This window comes from Vanellus vanellus, assembly GCF_965231255.1.
Source record: "Vanellus vanellus genome assembly, chromosome: Z".
Taxonomy (NCBI): Eukaryota; Metazoa; Chordata; class Aves; order Charadriiformes; family Charadriidae; genus Vanellus; species Vanellus vanellus.
In genome coordinates this window covers 10252583-10269049 of record NC_138908.1, presented here as the reverse complement: position 1 = coordinate 10269049, position 16467 = coordinate 10252583, and the positions used below count along the sequence as shown (strand labels likewise).

Here is a 16467-nt window from a genome sequence, read left to right as displayed (position 1 = left end):
GGAAGTAAAATGCAGTGGTTTGCAAAAGAAACAGCCCCTGAATGCAAAAGAGGGACAACATGGAAAGTGGGTTCATAGAAACTTAGAAAATACAAAATATAAAAAAGTTTCATAGGTTACTTTTTCCCAGTCTAGGAAAAGATACACTGAAAAGAGTTTATTTTTTTGTTTTTCTTACAAAAGTTAAGGCGAGCAGTTTGTTGTGGCAAAATGCTATGACTGAACCAGTTTCTGACTCTACTTTTTTGTATCCCCTCATGCTGAAATTGAAAATGTACATGTGATGGCGTAAGTTAAACAGGTAGGGAATTTGCTTAAAACAATTAAAAAAGAACCTTCCATAATGACCCTTACAAAAATGTCTCTCTGCTTGACTGTAGAGCCGACCTCTTCGTCGCACCTGATTGTGCATGAATTTCCACGGGCAGCTTCCTATCTGAGGGCATGGGGAAAAAAACGACACCTCTGAAGCCCAAAGCAGCCCTGAAAAACCGGTTTACATTCATCAGCCTAGGCTAACGCATTTGAATTCCCCCGTTACTTGGCTGCAGGCTAATGGCTGGAAGGGACACGCTGAAGCCCAGGCAGGCTGCTGCCCTTTCGTTGGAGGATGATTGGAGTAAATGTCTTTCAGCTGACATATCTAAAACCTTCTGAGCTCAGACCGATTTGCTCCCGTTTCATATTTTTCCTGACCTCAGACGTGGAACTGCCTTTGACCCGTAAAGACAAACCCTATGCAGACAAACCTTTAGCTTTCCTGGATCTTTTGGAGCCCATTGACCATAGAGTTCGTATGAACACATAAGAAACACTGGCCTTCCTAGGCACTCAATGTTAGCTACAAGTACTGAGCAGTAGGTATTTGGCAGGTTTAAGGTTTAAGGCTTGTGCTCTACTTCTAACCACTAAAGGGCCACTTCTGTACTCTTGCGTGCCACCATCTCCCCGCCACATTGTGCCTCAGATGATGCAGTGGTCTCAGACACGTTCTGGTCCCAGCCTCAGCAAGCATCTCCCATAGCTGACCGCTGAGGGAGTCATCCCCAAAATGCTGAGTCTGTGCTGAACCAGAAGGACATCTGACAGGGGAGCATGTGGCTGAAGAGATGCATGGACAGAGTGAGTTAGGGTAAAAACGACACCCCAAATTTCCCAAGCAGAGGGCTTTGGGAAAAAATGTCCAGAGGGAGGAGGAGCAGCAAGGGAATAAAGATTGGGCTGGGAAGACACGGGGAGGCCAGGATGGCCGTGAAGGTGGCATCACACCTGGAGAGGAAAGGGTGGTGAGCAACGAGACGACTGGCCAGGCCAGGAGGAGGTGGTTGGAAGATTTGGGTTTGAGCGTTAGTGGTGAGGTGAACAGGCCCCAGAGTGAGAGAACTATTGCAAAGCGTGCCCGGCTCCCATGGCGCTCACAGGGTAGGGGCAAGACAGAAAGGGCTTCCCCCCTTGTGTTGCAGTGCTTTGGGGTCCTAAACGTGCCTGGGGACAGCCTCGCCAGGCAACCCTGGGGTTGAGAACTCAGAGTCTCATTTTAAGAAATGTTGAGATTTGTAAATGATTAGCATTTCTGGGAAAAAAGAAAAAAAATCACATAATCCAACCAAAAAAACCCAAAACACAGGTTGCTAGTTTCCAACAAACAGCCACCAGACCTATTGTCGCAACGCGGGGCTCTGCGCCTGTTGCCCTCTTTGATAAAACTTAACCACCTAAGCCTGAGTCAAGGGATGATGTGCAGAGCTTCTGTGGGTGAGTTTGGTCCTTCTCCCATCCAATATCCCCCAGGGGAAGCGGAGGGAGTGTGTGGAAGTCCATTAAATCTGGCCACTGCAGCAGATATGGAGGCCAGCAAAATTTCTGCAGGTGTCATACAGATGTGGCTGTCTTTTCCTACTTTCCACTCGCTTTTTCTTTCTGACTGTCACCTGAGCAGTGGTGAGAAGTTACACTGACCAGCTCCATACTGATGGCTGAGTGACCTAATGCAGGAACTATCATCTTTTGCATTTTCTTGTGTGTATGTTTTCAATGTGCCTCATATTACCACCACTGTCAAAAGTGTCTTTTTTACTGGCACAGAAAGAAAAGAGTACAGAGCAAGAACTCTGTTTAATCAGATGCTCTGAACTAACAATTAATGCAGTAAAAGCACCATCCAAGAAAGAACAGAAATATCATAGGAACCACCTCAGACTGAAAAGAGGCTTTTTGTTGTTTTCTTTCTTTCTTTTCTTTTTTTTTTTTTACTTTTTTTTTCTTTACTTTTTTTATTTTGTTTTTCAGTTGTTATTGATTTTTAAAGTCTGATAGTTTTAAAGACACTTCAAAATAATCTTCGGTACTTTTTAACACTATCAGAAAATATAAATCCTGATTTTTAATCTCACTTCTGTAGTTATGAATCCAGACTAACTCCACTAGAGTGAGTGAAGCCACGCTTAAGCAAAACTGGTGTGAGACAAGAATCAGGCGCATAATATCTCGCCATGAAAAAGCTGGCTGCTTTTTCATTGTAGTTAGAAGAATCAAAGGACCAAGAAACAAAGAAACATCTACGGATTTTGGATGCCTTTGCCTTTTTACATTTTCACCTCATGTTGTTTTTAGCAGGCCTGGTTTTGAGAGGGCAGATGATGAAAAATTTCCTGGAAACCAGGCCTGTGAAGTGTCCCACACCTGAAACTGAAGCATCCAAAACCACCAGCAGTTTTTGAAAATGTTAGCCTTGAGGCTGTAGGATCTTCTCCTGAAACAGCTGCCCCGAAAAAACTCTTGTGGTCCTCCACGTGAGTTTTACCTGGGCAAGCAGGGCAGGATCAGACCCATCACCTGTCATTACGTAGGTGCTCTGGAGGTACACTCTATGAGAAATTACGCTTCCCTAAGAATTACAAAATTAAACTCTGGCCCTTCCCAGCACTGAGAATTTTGTCACTGAATCCAGTGGGAGCAGGGTCAGACTGTGAGAGAAGTTCATTTATGTTCTAAGGAAATAGAAAGCAGTATCTCTCATCTACTGGAGTTCAGCGGGAAAACTTCATGTATAAACATTGGCAGAGTTACTGAAAGGCAAGTAATTAGATCAGTGACTCCATTTCTGTTGGTGTGACAGCTGCATCTTTTTCATGTCAAGTTAATTTCAACTGTAATTTGGGGAGATGAAGTATACACACAATACTGTAATCTGGAAGATTTATATAAGGCAAAATCATCATTCATACATTTTCCAGAAAGAATAATTAAGGTCCACTTTTGGTATCACCAATAAGCAGAAATGGCTAATGGGTTTTTCTGACACCGCAAACTAAACTGGAAAGATACTATAAAACAAAACTATGCAAACTTTTTGGGAAAGACTTGTCTGAGTTTTAGGAAATTAAAACAGTAAAATGATCTAAGCCTCCTCCCAAGAAATAAAAAATAGGATCTATAAGATAAAGCTTAAATGTGATTTTTCTTAAAAAAGAGAAGCAACATTTTTTTAAGGCTCTCATATCTGTCTGCTGTGAAACTCAGACTCCCACAAAATCCTAGGAATCTGATCAAGCCTGCCAGATATCCAAAGAAAAATGTAAAAAGTGTTTTCATTATATATATATTATATATATAAAAATCAAATAAATATGAAAACATTTGTTCCATTTCCCATTTGTCTCTCACTCTGCAATATTAAGGAAAAAAACCCCCAACAACAGAAAAAAAGAAGCAAAAAGCTCCCCAACCCCTCCCCAAACCCCAAATAGTATGTCTGATGGGAAAATAACCATGCGTTCCTCTTCCTGAAGAACTAGAAAGCAAAGCAACCCAACTGCAAGGCAATGGAGGCATTCACTTCCAGTTCACAGTATTGCAGTTAGAAGTACAGTGAGGTCTAGGTAAGTGATGGAGCAGGAGCTGCCCGGAGCGGGGAAGGAGGAGGTGTTCACATGACAATACAGCATTGACAGCGCTTTTTCTTTTGTGTACCTGGGGCAGCTTCCAAGGGCAGGCTCTCTTCCTTCCCCTCGGGAGAGGAGGGCTCTGTCGTGTCCGACAGGGGCCTGCCAGAGACCAGCTCAGCGGCATTCCCATCCATGGTGGAGACGTCCGTCACTGTCTTCTCTCGCAATGACTTCTCGTCGTCTTCGTCAATCAGGACCAGCTCTGCCTTGATGGTCTCATCATAGCCCAGCACTTTCTTCGTCTCCTCTTCGTCATCGATATTCTGGTAGCCCATAAATATCATTGTCACCGGCTGATCTGCGCTGGCTTCCAGGGCTTCGCCAACGCAGGGTTTGTCTTGGGGCTGAGGGTTCACAGCATGCCCTTTGCTGGGTTTGTGTACCATTTCCAGCTTTGCCTCCTTGAAGAGCATTTGCTCCTTCATATGACTAAGGTTTCCATCGGCTACCGCATTTCTGTCTGACACAGTCATTGTTTCATACCCTCCTTTTACACTTGATTGTCCAGCTTTTTGCATAAGTTCATCTACATCCTTTGAGCTTAATTTATGTACTCCATTTTCTACCACTGTGCCACCAGAGTGAACCTCATAGACTACCTTGGTACCATCATCATAGACTTTGAATCCTCTTTGATGGGCCTCATCTGGGCCAATAGGTGAAGCAGAGACAATCTTGGTCTCTCCTGTCTGTTTGTCTTTCTCCACATTAATTTCCATGGTGCACAAAGCTTGAATGGAAACAAGAGAGGAAGTGCATGTTACAACAAAAAAAGCCAGTGAATGGTTAATTGCCAAAAAGACAAAGAAAACTACTGTGCCCCTTTTCCTACCTCCTGCTTCTAAAGGGCCAAGTGTTCTACGTTAAGAGGTGGGATGCAACGCTGTGGACAGAGATAGTTATTATACTACAGCTTTTTATGCAGCTGGAGGCCAGGCATACCCGTGGCTCCAGCTCACGTTGCATGGAGCTTTCTCTGATCAATTAGGAGTGTCAAGAGCACTTGGGTTAGGTGTAATTTAGACAAAAGGAGGTGACAGCATGCAGGTTGCCCTTAACCTTTCCATTCTGAACTTGCCTCAAAACTCAGAGAGAAACTCATCTCCAGGAGCCTCTCTGCTGTCTTCTCCTTCTCTGCCATCAAACTGCCAGTTAGCTGGTAACAAGTTCTGTTTGCTGCAAGTAACACCCAGACTGTCTTATTACCAATGCTTGTTCTTGCTTAACTCTTCCATCCGTAGCATTCAAAATATTTTAGAGAGGTGAAGAAACATTGTTTACCCCTGTTCTACAGGTGGGAAAACAGAATGACACAGGAATGGGATAATCTCTCCTGCCGATGCGTGGCAGGGCAGATCTCTCAGCTTCTACACCAAGGCATTGACAGTGACCTCTGCTTGCAAGTTAAAAGAATGTATAAAATGGCCAAGAAATGCTCCCTTATTTATTTTAATTAGGCCCTAACCAACTTTGCCAAAGTTAAAGAAAAAAGTAATAATAAACTAATTTTCAAAGTGTCATGAAACAACAGGTAAAAACATGCATGTGAGGGATGCTGCTTCAGAATAGCAAAGAAGCTTTTCTAGCAGTTAAGAAGGACGCAGTAACAAGATGGAAACTGTAGAGACCACACAGTAGGAATAGACAGGCAGTCTACACTGCTCTAACACCCATTTTGAGATACACTGGCATCTCACTAGACAGCTTTTCAAAGACAAATGTGCAAAGGTCTCACAGATTTTCCAGAAGCTGTCATCTATTTAAGCATTCCTTGTGTGCAGATGAGGACGTTTTGGCTCCTGGACAGACATCCACACACACTTAATTACAGATTACCACAGGCAGTGACAAGTGTTCGTGAAACTTATGGTGACCATTTCCACCAATGAACCTCAGTGGTATAACTGTGATTTGTCTTACCTAGGGACACCACAAACTGATGTGTTGGCTTTTTTTCCTGACTTATTTTCAAGTGAGTATAGAAGATCCTTACCCCCCAAATGAATGTAGCTTTGTTTGCTTGTATTTAAAAAAAATCATGAATATAAAAAAATTACTCTTGCTTGAATATATTCTCTCAGTCTTATTATTCACACATAGTAGATTTTTTTTTTCTGTATCCTTAAAGCAAAGTACTTCATTAGCAATAGGAAATTTATCATGACATGCATCGTGACCCCCCCTACAGCTCTAGGCAGAAAATTCATGTATTGCCGAGTGGGTGCATGCTGGCCCCTGTGAGACAGCCTCCTCTGGCCCCCGGGGGTGCAGTCTGGTAGCCAGCCCAGTCAAATGAGGGTCTGGCTGTCTATGTGCTGTGTGCCTCTGCTCAGACCTTGGTCGGCCCTGGAAGGGCTGGTTAGGTCAGGTGCAATGCTGCACAGACACCTGCATGGGGCTGGAGGATGGACGTGCCGGTGGGTGAAGGAGCGTTGCTGCCTCTGGAGCAAGGGGTTGCTGGAGGTTGGAGTGGGCTGCAGAAGCAGGGATCTCACCTTGACCATTGCAAGCTAGGGGAATATCCCTAAAGACTGTGTTTTACCACTGCTTTGGGAGGTTTATGGACCAGCTGTGTCCACAGCTGTCATGACCCTGAGCACAGGGTGCCTATCTTCATGTGGAAGTAGGGACACCGGTTTTCTGATCTCCCTCCCCGTGCTGGAGTTTTCATCCCATGGCCATCTCACAGCAGCCACAGCATCCAGGAGGAGGCTGCGGGCGTGAGAGGTGGGCTCTGCTCCGCCGTGTGCCTCAGGAGATGGAGGGGCAGCTGACATGGTCTGAAGCAGAGGGGATTTAGGCTGGAAATAAGAAAAAATGCTGTTGCCTCAAGGCCAGTAGCCCGGGAGCAGGTTGCTCTGAGGAGCTGTGGCAGACTGCACCATGGTGCAGCTCAGTGAGCAGTTGGCATGGATCACTTACTCGAGACTGTCCCAGCCCAGGAGCTGGTGGCCAAGTGTCCTTCAAGTCTCATGCAAGTTACTCTGGCCTGAAGACTTTAATCCAACTTATAGGGGTAATGAAACAAAAAGATGGAGGTGCCACCACTGACAGTCTGGAATTTGCTCCCTTCTAGGTGCAGCTTCTTGGGTGGGGGTGAGGGGAGGAGGAAAGAAACAGGAATTTTGTTTATTAGCTTGGCCCCTAGGCCTTGGGTGAGTGGGCTCTGAACATCGTCTGACCTCACCAGCGCTGCTCAGGCAGATATTGTTTAACATCTGCAAACATTTCAGAGGTAAAAGTGGGGGTTGGCTAGCCTACGGTGCAGATGCTAGAAATGACACACTGGCAGATTTTTTATGGCAGCCAGCTGAACTGAAGCAAAGCTGAACTATGGGGGAGAAACAGCACATCCAGAAAATCATCTCTGATGGGCAGAAGTTCTTAATTTGTCCTGAGCAGCACAGCCCTGTAGAGAGGGCACTGCCAGCCCACTGACTGGCTGCCTGCTACCTTCTTGGTGAGAAGCAGCATTCTGAGGTCCTCTGGAACTCCTGTGCTTCTTCTCTTCTTTGAAAAATAAAAATATTGTATGGGGCATGACTTTTCAGTAAAGGCTGCTGATTTTCCTGTGAATTGGTTGAGTACCATGTTATTGCATATATTTTTAGTGCAGAATAGGGTGCAACCTGCCAGACCCTCCCTGTTTCGATGAACAAATGTCATTCAGTAGTGTGCATTAAAAGAAGGCTTGTATAATAGGCTTGAATTCAGAAGCAGGTGGGGAAAATCTGCTGGTTAAATTATGTGGACCTGGCCATATTAAAGAAGAATTGCAAGATACATCTTTTTACCTATGGTATGGAGTACTGATAAATAACAACATCCTACCTATTAGGAACACTTTTGAGCAACGAGTTCTAGCACTGCTTGGAAGACTCTGTCATACTGGCTGATCTGATCTAGAAAGTGTAGAGGTGTGGTCCTTGTGTATGTTGTGTTTGGCTAATTTGCTTAAGCATTTGCCACTGTCAACATTTTCTTTTCATTTCTTCTACTGTGATTTCAGCGGTAGTGTTTTTAAGATATTGACATAACATGCTGTTATGTCAATATCTTTTTATGTCATGCCCCAGGGATGACATTAAAACAACTTGTGCACGTAAATGCATAAATATACATGAGTTTCTTAGAAAGCTGTTCACTAGTGAAATGCATTGCTGTAGGAGAAGTGAATAACAGAACCTGCCTTATCTGCCCGTATGCATAATGTTCGCTCTCTGCAGGAAAACCTAGCAGCCCAGCTTGTCAAAGTAGCTGAAAATTGAACTAATGCTGACTTCTAAAATATCTTTATTTAACCAGAGCTTATTTACTGCAAAATGTGCTCTATTAATACAACACAAAACTATCTGACAATAAAGTTGGAACTGAAAGCAGTACATGAAGATGACAGCCCGTATTCACAAGTACAACTTTTTTGCACGAGCTTTAATTACAGTGTAACATGAGGCAGTGCTTCATGACAACAAGATCCCAACGTACAGACAAAAGGATCTGGCTTCTGCCTGTTATGTGGATTCAGAGGCTGTTCTTTAAAAAAAAAAAAAACTTAATAGACTTTAAGCTTGTTTTGAAATGGATGCTTACAGTCTACCTTTGTGCATATATGCTTGTGCCTTTTCTTTAAGCTACTGTACACACACGATACTCTCATAAGGACTATATGAACAAGGCTTCTGGGTCATTTGAAGAATGAAATAAATTATTGTATACTTGGTGTTGACAAAATGGCACAAAACACACAGGGAAAAGCTTGCTTTTAAGACAGATCAGGATAAGCACTGGTGGAAGGGAAGCTTTTGGAATGGCTTGCAACACAACCTCTGAACATAATGACATATCCCATAGCTGTGCACAGTGTCTTAGCTGCAGACATTGCTTTGCTATGCTTGTTCACCCATTCTTCAAGTAAGCCACCTTTCACTCCCAATCCTTGGGACATCTCTTAAGTACCCACCAGCAATTTAGTCTTAAGATAGGGAATGCATTGTTTAGAAAAGAAGGATCTTGAAAATAAGAAAAACATACAGCTTTTAACAATCATGTTATTGCATTTAACAGACATACTCAATCAGAAAAATAAGTGTTAGAAAATTCTCTATATGACTCCAAGCACAAAACATGCTGTAATCTCCCCACTTTTCCCCCAAGAAGAAAGAATTATATACAAATAAATATAAAATGACATAGACGTTTGAAGCACGTATGGGGTCTTGTGAGTGCCTGTCTGTCTTCTTCATCTAATGGGAGTTGCATGGGTGCAACGGAGGAGGTGACACCTTGGCCTAAATACCATGTATTTGTATGAGCAGAGATGGAAAGAACTGAATGTTTCCACGTAAAAAATCTGGATGCGTTTCCTATGCCACTTGTATGTAGTTCAACAACATTGTTTTGCGAGTGCTCATTGCTGCTCAAAAAGCCTTGACTTATTTACAAAATACAAATCAAGCGGCATTTCCTGGCATTTAAATGATATCGGGACACCAGGCCCATTAAGGTAATACAACAAAAAAAGTTCATGGCTACTGGACTGGTATTATAATGCTTTGCTCCTTGAGACTTACCAGCTACTCTGCTTGCTCCGTCCCGCCCAGGAACTGGCTCTGCTGTTCGTGAATAGAGGGTTGGGAGTTCAGGGATCTGAGAGTAAATGTAATTTACTGCATCTGGTGTCAGAGAACAGGAAACAGTTAGATTCATGCTACGAGCCCCAGTGGCTTCATTGCTTAGACAGCAGAGTGTTGTCAGCCCTGACAATAGTCACTGGAGCTTTGTACTACATAATTGGATCAAAGCAAACAAAGTGCAAAGTCACTGTCGTGTGATTGGTGTTCAATAGACTAGCTGAGGCAGGAGGGAATGGGTCCAGATGACTCAAACCTTATGTCAGTTGAACATATAAAATTATTTGTCAGGATGTTCTGGATTTATCAAGTCTGTGACCTTTAAAACGTGGGGGAAAGAGAGGGAACATAAGGAACAAACCTAACGTGATACCCAGAATACATGACATTTCAAATAGAGATATAAAAGCCTAAAAATGCTAGTGTTGACTGAATGGGATGAAAGGCCAACTCTTTTGCACTGGTGGTTTCCAATATTATTGAACTAGCATTTGGCTTTTTGTTCTTAAAGCTGAAAATTAGCTAATAATGAAATCACGTGTAGATACTGATAAGGTATCTGTTGTGACCTTCAGTAGGTATGAAGCGCCTGCCAGTTCTGCAGTGGCATCATTCATTAACAAACCCTGAACTAGTAGAAAGTCATTTTAAAGGACTGACTTGTTTCACATTTGAAGTTATGGTTGTTTAGCATAAGCTAAATATGTTCTTTAGAAGAGACATTAAAAAAACTTACATATATTTACTGGGGCATGTTTTGTGGATGGGTTAAATAGAACTAGATAGTGTTTGTCATTCTGCTAGCATTCAGTGGCGGAGCTAAACACAGAGCTCAGATGTGAAAATAACTGACAGTTCAGGCGCCAAATCAAAATGAAAAAAAAAAAATCACATTAGTTCCTATCAGCTGGAAATGTTTTCAATTTTGTATGGAAATGGTTACATTTCTGTTCAAACATAAGATCCTGTCTGGTGTGAAACAAACCATTCTTTTCCCTCCAAAGGTACTTTGCTGGTTATAATTTAAGTTGTTGAGCCTTTGGTACGGCCTGGTCCGTGTGTCAGGGTAGGAGGCAGAATCTGCCTTCCTTGGTGTCTCTTGTTGTTATAAGCCCGTGAGATAGGAAAATCAGCACAGACCATAAAAGTGGATGGGTGGAAGGAGAGAACAATGAAGTGTCCTGTTGTAGGCTGCTTGGCTGCATCTGGTGAAGGGAGATACTTTCATCACTTTCCCCATGGGCTAGCACCCATTCCAGAAAAAAACCATGCACCTGGTGGCATCCTCAGCGAAGACATGATGTGCCACCTCTAATCCCAAAGTCTGCTCCTTCGGCATGAAAATTGGGCCTGGTGTTATTACTGCCTTAACAGCCTGTGGTGACCACCAGTGTTGCTGGGTGCATGAAGGTAGCGATGACAGTCACCAGGAAGATTCTCCATCCCTCCATGGAGCACTGTAGGTGATTCAGGTAAGGTGGTCCCCTTTCCCCCTTTCTGTGTCAGAGGAGGGTAGCACAGAGGCGTAGTGCAAATTCATTCCAGAAAGCCAGGAAGTTATTATATATGTTCAGTTTGTAACACATGAATTTGAAAAAGAACTCAGCCAGGGAAATATTATTTTATTTCATACTTCAGTGGACAAATGGCAGTCTTGGCAAATGGGCTTTTATATTTTCAATGCATACTGTTTCCTCAAAGTTTTTTATTTTTAGCAGTTGAGCCTAGGAGAAATAATTGTTTAGGACACAGCTGACTGAGCAATGGCCAGCAACAGCTGCTTTCTTTTGCAGGGTTTCTTGCCTCTGATGAGAAATTGGTACAATGCTTGGTGTTGTTATTTTGGGAAATATCACCAGCAAATGAGCAGGCTATTATTGAAAACTGAAGTAATTTCTCAGAAGAAAGAAGTGGGTACTGTGTTTCTGGGCCGGAATAAGAAGGCACTTTGTGTTCTGGAAATGGCAGAAATTTAGTAATTATTCACCCTGCAGAGTGTACCGCTGGAACAGTAGTTTCAGTACATACTCATCCAGCGACTTGAGTGACAGACCTGTCTGTCCACACGTGGGTGTAATCAATGCATTGCGCTGCTTAACTAATCATCCTTACTTCTTTTGCAGTCCGTGAGAATAAATAGGCACGGTTAGGGTACAGTTCTCATCCCAGGACACTGCAGGAGGCAGAATTCTTTGCAAATGTTTGTTGTGCCCCAGTGCCTGTACAGGGAACTGAGCTGACTGTCCTGGCAGCTAGCATGGTTGACGTCTAGCAGTAAGCAAGATAAGTTGTACAACTTGAGGGCAAAACTCCCACTTTGATGCTATACATGTCTGTGGACCTTAGTAAGTTAGGGTTTTTTTTTGCATCCTGTGTTAGGAGACAATACCTAGGTAAGTGTCAGGGGTTGTTAATATTGACCCAGTTTAGAAACCTCTATGGATGTTACTTAGAATAATATATTAAAAAATTAGCTCCAAGGCTCCTGACAATCTCTCATTACTGTCCTGAGAAGGGAGCGCCATGGTGGGGACATTGGGCGTAGGATTCTCGTGTATTTTCTTCTGAAGCAAGTGGTGGTACTACGTGTCAGAAATGTTGTAACTGACTAGAAGAAGTTGGGGCTTGGATGATTCTGCCAGTTCCTGTCTTCCCCTCCACCCCAACAAAATGAACATGCTCATTTTCCTTTATCTTGCTGGCAACAAGGTCTGTTTCATTTAGCACCTTTAAACAGGACAAGGGAGATCAATTTTACAAGGAGTGGATGAGATGCAAATTAGCATTTCGTTTGCATGAGAAGTAAGACAACATAAATTAAAGCATTTGAACTGACTGCATTCAATATCTTAATTTCAGCCTTTGATGGGTTATTAATATCCAAGGATCCTATAAAACATGTCCTGTGGCTTTTTGTACTACTTACAACAAACTGCGTTTTAGCACTATGGCACTCTTCCATACTACCGGACAGACAAGTGCTTGGGAAAACATATGGGGCTGGATAATCCTTCAAGGGTACTTACACAAAACTAAACCTTCAACTAAACCTTCAGAACAGCTCAGAATAGCTCCCATGTAGGGGCTTGTGGCCAAATGTCATATGAGCTCATTTTGCAAGGGCCGGATTATCTTTAAAAAGTCTGACTACCACTAAAATTAGTGCCTAAGGTCTTCTGCAAATACTGGCTCCCTGGGCAGGGCTGTTCCACCTGGGGCTTATTGTCTCCCCACCCTCTGGGGCTTATTGTCTATAATATTGGAAAGACTTGGAGATCAGGGGTTGTCCCTGGTGACTGGGAGAGGGAAAATGTCATACCCGTCTACTGGAAGGGACCAAAAGAGGGCCCAGGAAACTAGAGGCCCATTACTGTTACTTCATTCCCTGGGAAAGCGATGGAAACTAGAAACTATTACAAACCAAATGAAGCGGGTGATTGGGAAAAGCCAGCACAGATTTACCAAAGGCAAATCATGACAGACTAACCTGATCACCTTCTACAACAAAATAACGTCTTCTGCCAACATGGGGAGAGTAGTGTATGTTGTGTACTTGGACTTCAGCGAGCTTTTGACACTGTTTCCCATGGCCTTCTGCTGACAAACTGTCAAGATAGGGATTGGATGGGGTGGTCTGTGAGATGGGTGGGAAATTGGCTAACAGGCTGCAAAGGTTGGTGATCACTGGTTTTTACTCAGGTGGCAAGAGGTGCTGTAATTGTGGCAGCCATAGATGCAGATCAAATTAAAAAGTTACTTTAAACCCTACAACTGAAAAACAACTGCTGATGAGTTTTTATAGGACACCTGGAAAGCACTCTACAAAGATCTGTACTTGACTCCTCTGAGGACATGCTGGTCTGTTTTGCTGTTGGGCTGCACAGCTGATCAAGATCAGAGGAGAGAAAACCAGAACGGTCTCTAAGCAGTGTGCTGGGAACTTAACAATGAAGATCAGGTTTTCAGAGCCATACCTTTGCCAAATGTATGCTAATACATACCAAATTCAAACAGAGGTTTGTGCAAACTGTAGAGTTACTGTAATTGTGGCTTCTGTATGTTGGCTGAAGTATAGAGTCATAGAATCATAGAATAGCTTGGGTTGGAAGGGACCTTTAAAGGTCATCTAGTCTAAGCCCCCTGCAATGAGCAGGGAGATCTTCAACTAGATCAGGTTGCTCAGAGCCCCATCCTACCTGACTTGGAATGTTTCCAGGGATGGGGCATCTACCACATCTCCAGGCAACCTGTCCACCAATATTTCATCACCTTCATTGCATAAATGTCTTCCTTATATCTAGTATAAATCTACCCTCTTTTAGTTTAAAGCCATTACCCCTTGTCCTATCACAACAGCCCCTACTAAACAGTCTGTCCCCATCTTTCTTATAAGCCCCCTTTGAGTTCTGAAGGGTTGCAATAAGGTCTCTTCTCCAGGCTGAACAACCCAAACTCTCCCAGCCTCTCCTCGAAGGAGAGGTGCTCCATCCCTTTGATCATTTTTGTGGCCCTCCTCTGGCCTTGCTCCAACAGGTTCATGTCCTTCCTGTGCTGAGGGCTCCAGAGCTGGACACAGTACTTCAGGTGGGGTCTCACCAGAGTGGAGCAGAGGGGGAGAATCACCTCCCTCAACCTGCTGGCCACGCTTCTTTTGATGTAGCCCAGGATGCGGTTGGCTTTCTGGGCTGGGAGCACACCTTCGTCATAAGTAGCAGCGTGTAGTTTGCATACAGGTGGCCAAAGACTGCAGAGGACAAATTTACCCCGAGTGAAATTCAGCACTCAGGGGAGTTACATCAGATGTTAAAGGTGGCTTTTATTTTATATGTACATTGAGCCATAAACATCTGCCACATGGAGTAAGAGCTTTCTCCTTTCCATTGTTCATGATGTGCATGCAGAATAGCACTACAGCATGCCTGGTTTTGACTGCAGACCTGAGCATCAACAAATTATGTTGTTCCTAGTATCATCTCAGGCCTTGTTTAATGAAAAGCATGTCAGTGACAAGCCACCAAGGAACTGGCAGAAGCACGACTGCAGGTGACAGGTCCACAGGCCCCAGCCTCAATATTTCTGTTGCTTTCTCTCGTGTTGTGATCTGTGAAGGCAAAGTGCGTTCTTGCTCTGGAAAACATGGGATTTGTGTTTATTGTGCCGGGATGACTTGAAGCTCAGAAATGCTCATTGCCAAACACAGCTATTTTCTGGGAAAGGTGGGAAGGACACAGAGTCACTTGATAGGCCAGTGGTGTTCACCACCACTTCTCCCCTCCCCTCCCAGCTTTCACCTGGACCCCTCTGGGCTCTGAGCTCCCTGTAGTTGTGCTTTCTGCGTACTCAAAAGCTCTGTCACCATAATATCTAAGGCACAAAAACATGCACACGGACACAATGATGATAAATCCCTTTCTGTACAGTCATCGCATTAAGAATAAAGGGAGGGATGGACACAGGGTAAACTAATGTGAGATTTATGGACTGGAAGTCTATCAGGATGTGGCAGCAATTGAAGACATTGCCCCAGTAGGTTGATGTTGTTTTTTAGCCATGTTTTACACAGCCTTCCTGTATTATCCAAGGGCTCTTACCATTTTCCTCTACAGCATGCGTTACAGATGGTTGCCAGCCAGATGGCTGATATGCTGCAACAAAGCAAGTCCTACATGTTTCTGAAGGAAGGAAAAATCTATGGTACCAAAGTGATTGCAGCTAGCTATGCGTGTGTTTTCTTCCTGCTCTGATCAGCTACCCTCACAAACTGTTGTCAGAGGGCAGAACACAGAGGACCTACTCAGCTTTTCAGCATGTGAAGATGTACGGTCACATCGTGCCCACCACAGTGGGAGGGCTAACAGGACAGCTCGCAGCCTCGGTCATCCCTAGAGGAGCAGAGTATGGTAGTTTAGAGGATGACCCCAGCCCACCCCAGCCCACGAGGACCAGCTGCTGAGAGGAAGAGACAAGATCTGTAAAGCGAGTGGTCTGGAAGAGAAGAGGTACCAGTTCACTTATCCCCTGCTCCCTCTGCTTGCACATTTATTCCAGAGGCACTCTTTTCTCTTTGGCATAATTTTGTAGTTTTCTGTTACCCTTCAGAAATCATGACCTGTCCTTGCTTCTGGCTCAGTCTGTGAGGGAGGGATCCACTGAAAGCAGGCAAAATCTGGAGAGCGGTGAGGCTCCTCTTGAACCCACTGAAATGCTACATTGCTACAAGAAAATAACTTCAGGGAAACTACTGCTTCGTACTTGCTAGCTGGGACTTCCTTTGGTTCCGATTTTATCACTACATGCATGAAGAGGCAGACTGCACCTTGCAGAAGTCATAAAAGCTCCTGTGCTCTTTGGGTGCTAATTCCGTAGGCACTATTCCTCTTTTGGGAATTATCAACAACTGTGTTGAAACTCTGCATAGGTAGACAATATTTGCCGTTCTGGATCTTTATCTACTTTGAAGTAGCCAATTTTAAATGCTTCAGGAGGAAGGAAGAATAAGTTCTTACCATGCAGCATCCTATCTGGCACTTTATTTTTTTCCCCAAGAATGGGATTTAATGTAAATGTGATTTAATGTAAAACTTGAATTATATTGCTAACAAAACTGAAAATTTCTGAACTAGATCCTTGAGTTAAAAAGAAAACTTACTAAGTAATATTAATCACCTCAAAAAGACAGGTCCAAGTCAGATCACATACTACGTATTAACCTTCCATTGTGTCCCAGTGCTTTACCGTTAGGATCATCCTACATATTTCTCCTCTATACTCACAGGACAGTTGGGCATGGTTTGTCAGCAGTTCGGGGAGCTAGTCTTGACCTCAGTATTTTGAATCTTTTCTGTTCAAAGACACGTACTGAGACTGAGTGTCCGGACCACAGTTATGTA

At 43.6% G+C, this 16467-nt stretch overlaps 1 protein-coding gene across 2 annotated transcripts in view; it reads right to left on the bottom strand.

The window, feature by feature from the left end:
* Positions 1-3928: 3928 nt before the first annotated feature.
* The window catches only part of LOC309683639 (paralemmin-1-like), a gene marked incomplete at both ends in the record, with an annotated part of 126365 nt that continues 113826 nt past the window's right edge, over positions 3929-16467 (bottom strand). Inside the window, 2 exons of one of the 2 annotated variants that reach the window (XM_082497963.1) lie at positions 3929-4677; positions 9518-9619. In XM_082497963.1, the coding sequence (XP_082354089.1) occupies positions 3929-4677; positions 9518-9619 (851 nt within the window). The remainder of the gene's footprint in view (positions 4678-9517; positions 9620-16467) is intronic. The other variant, XM_082497964.1, reaches the window with a different exon arrangement.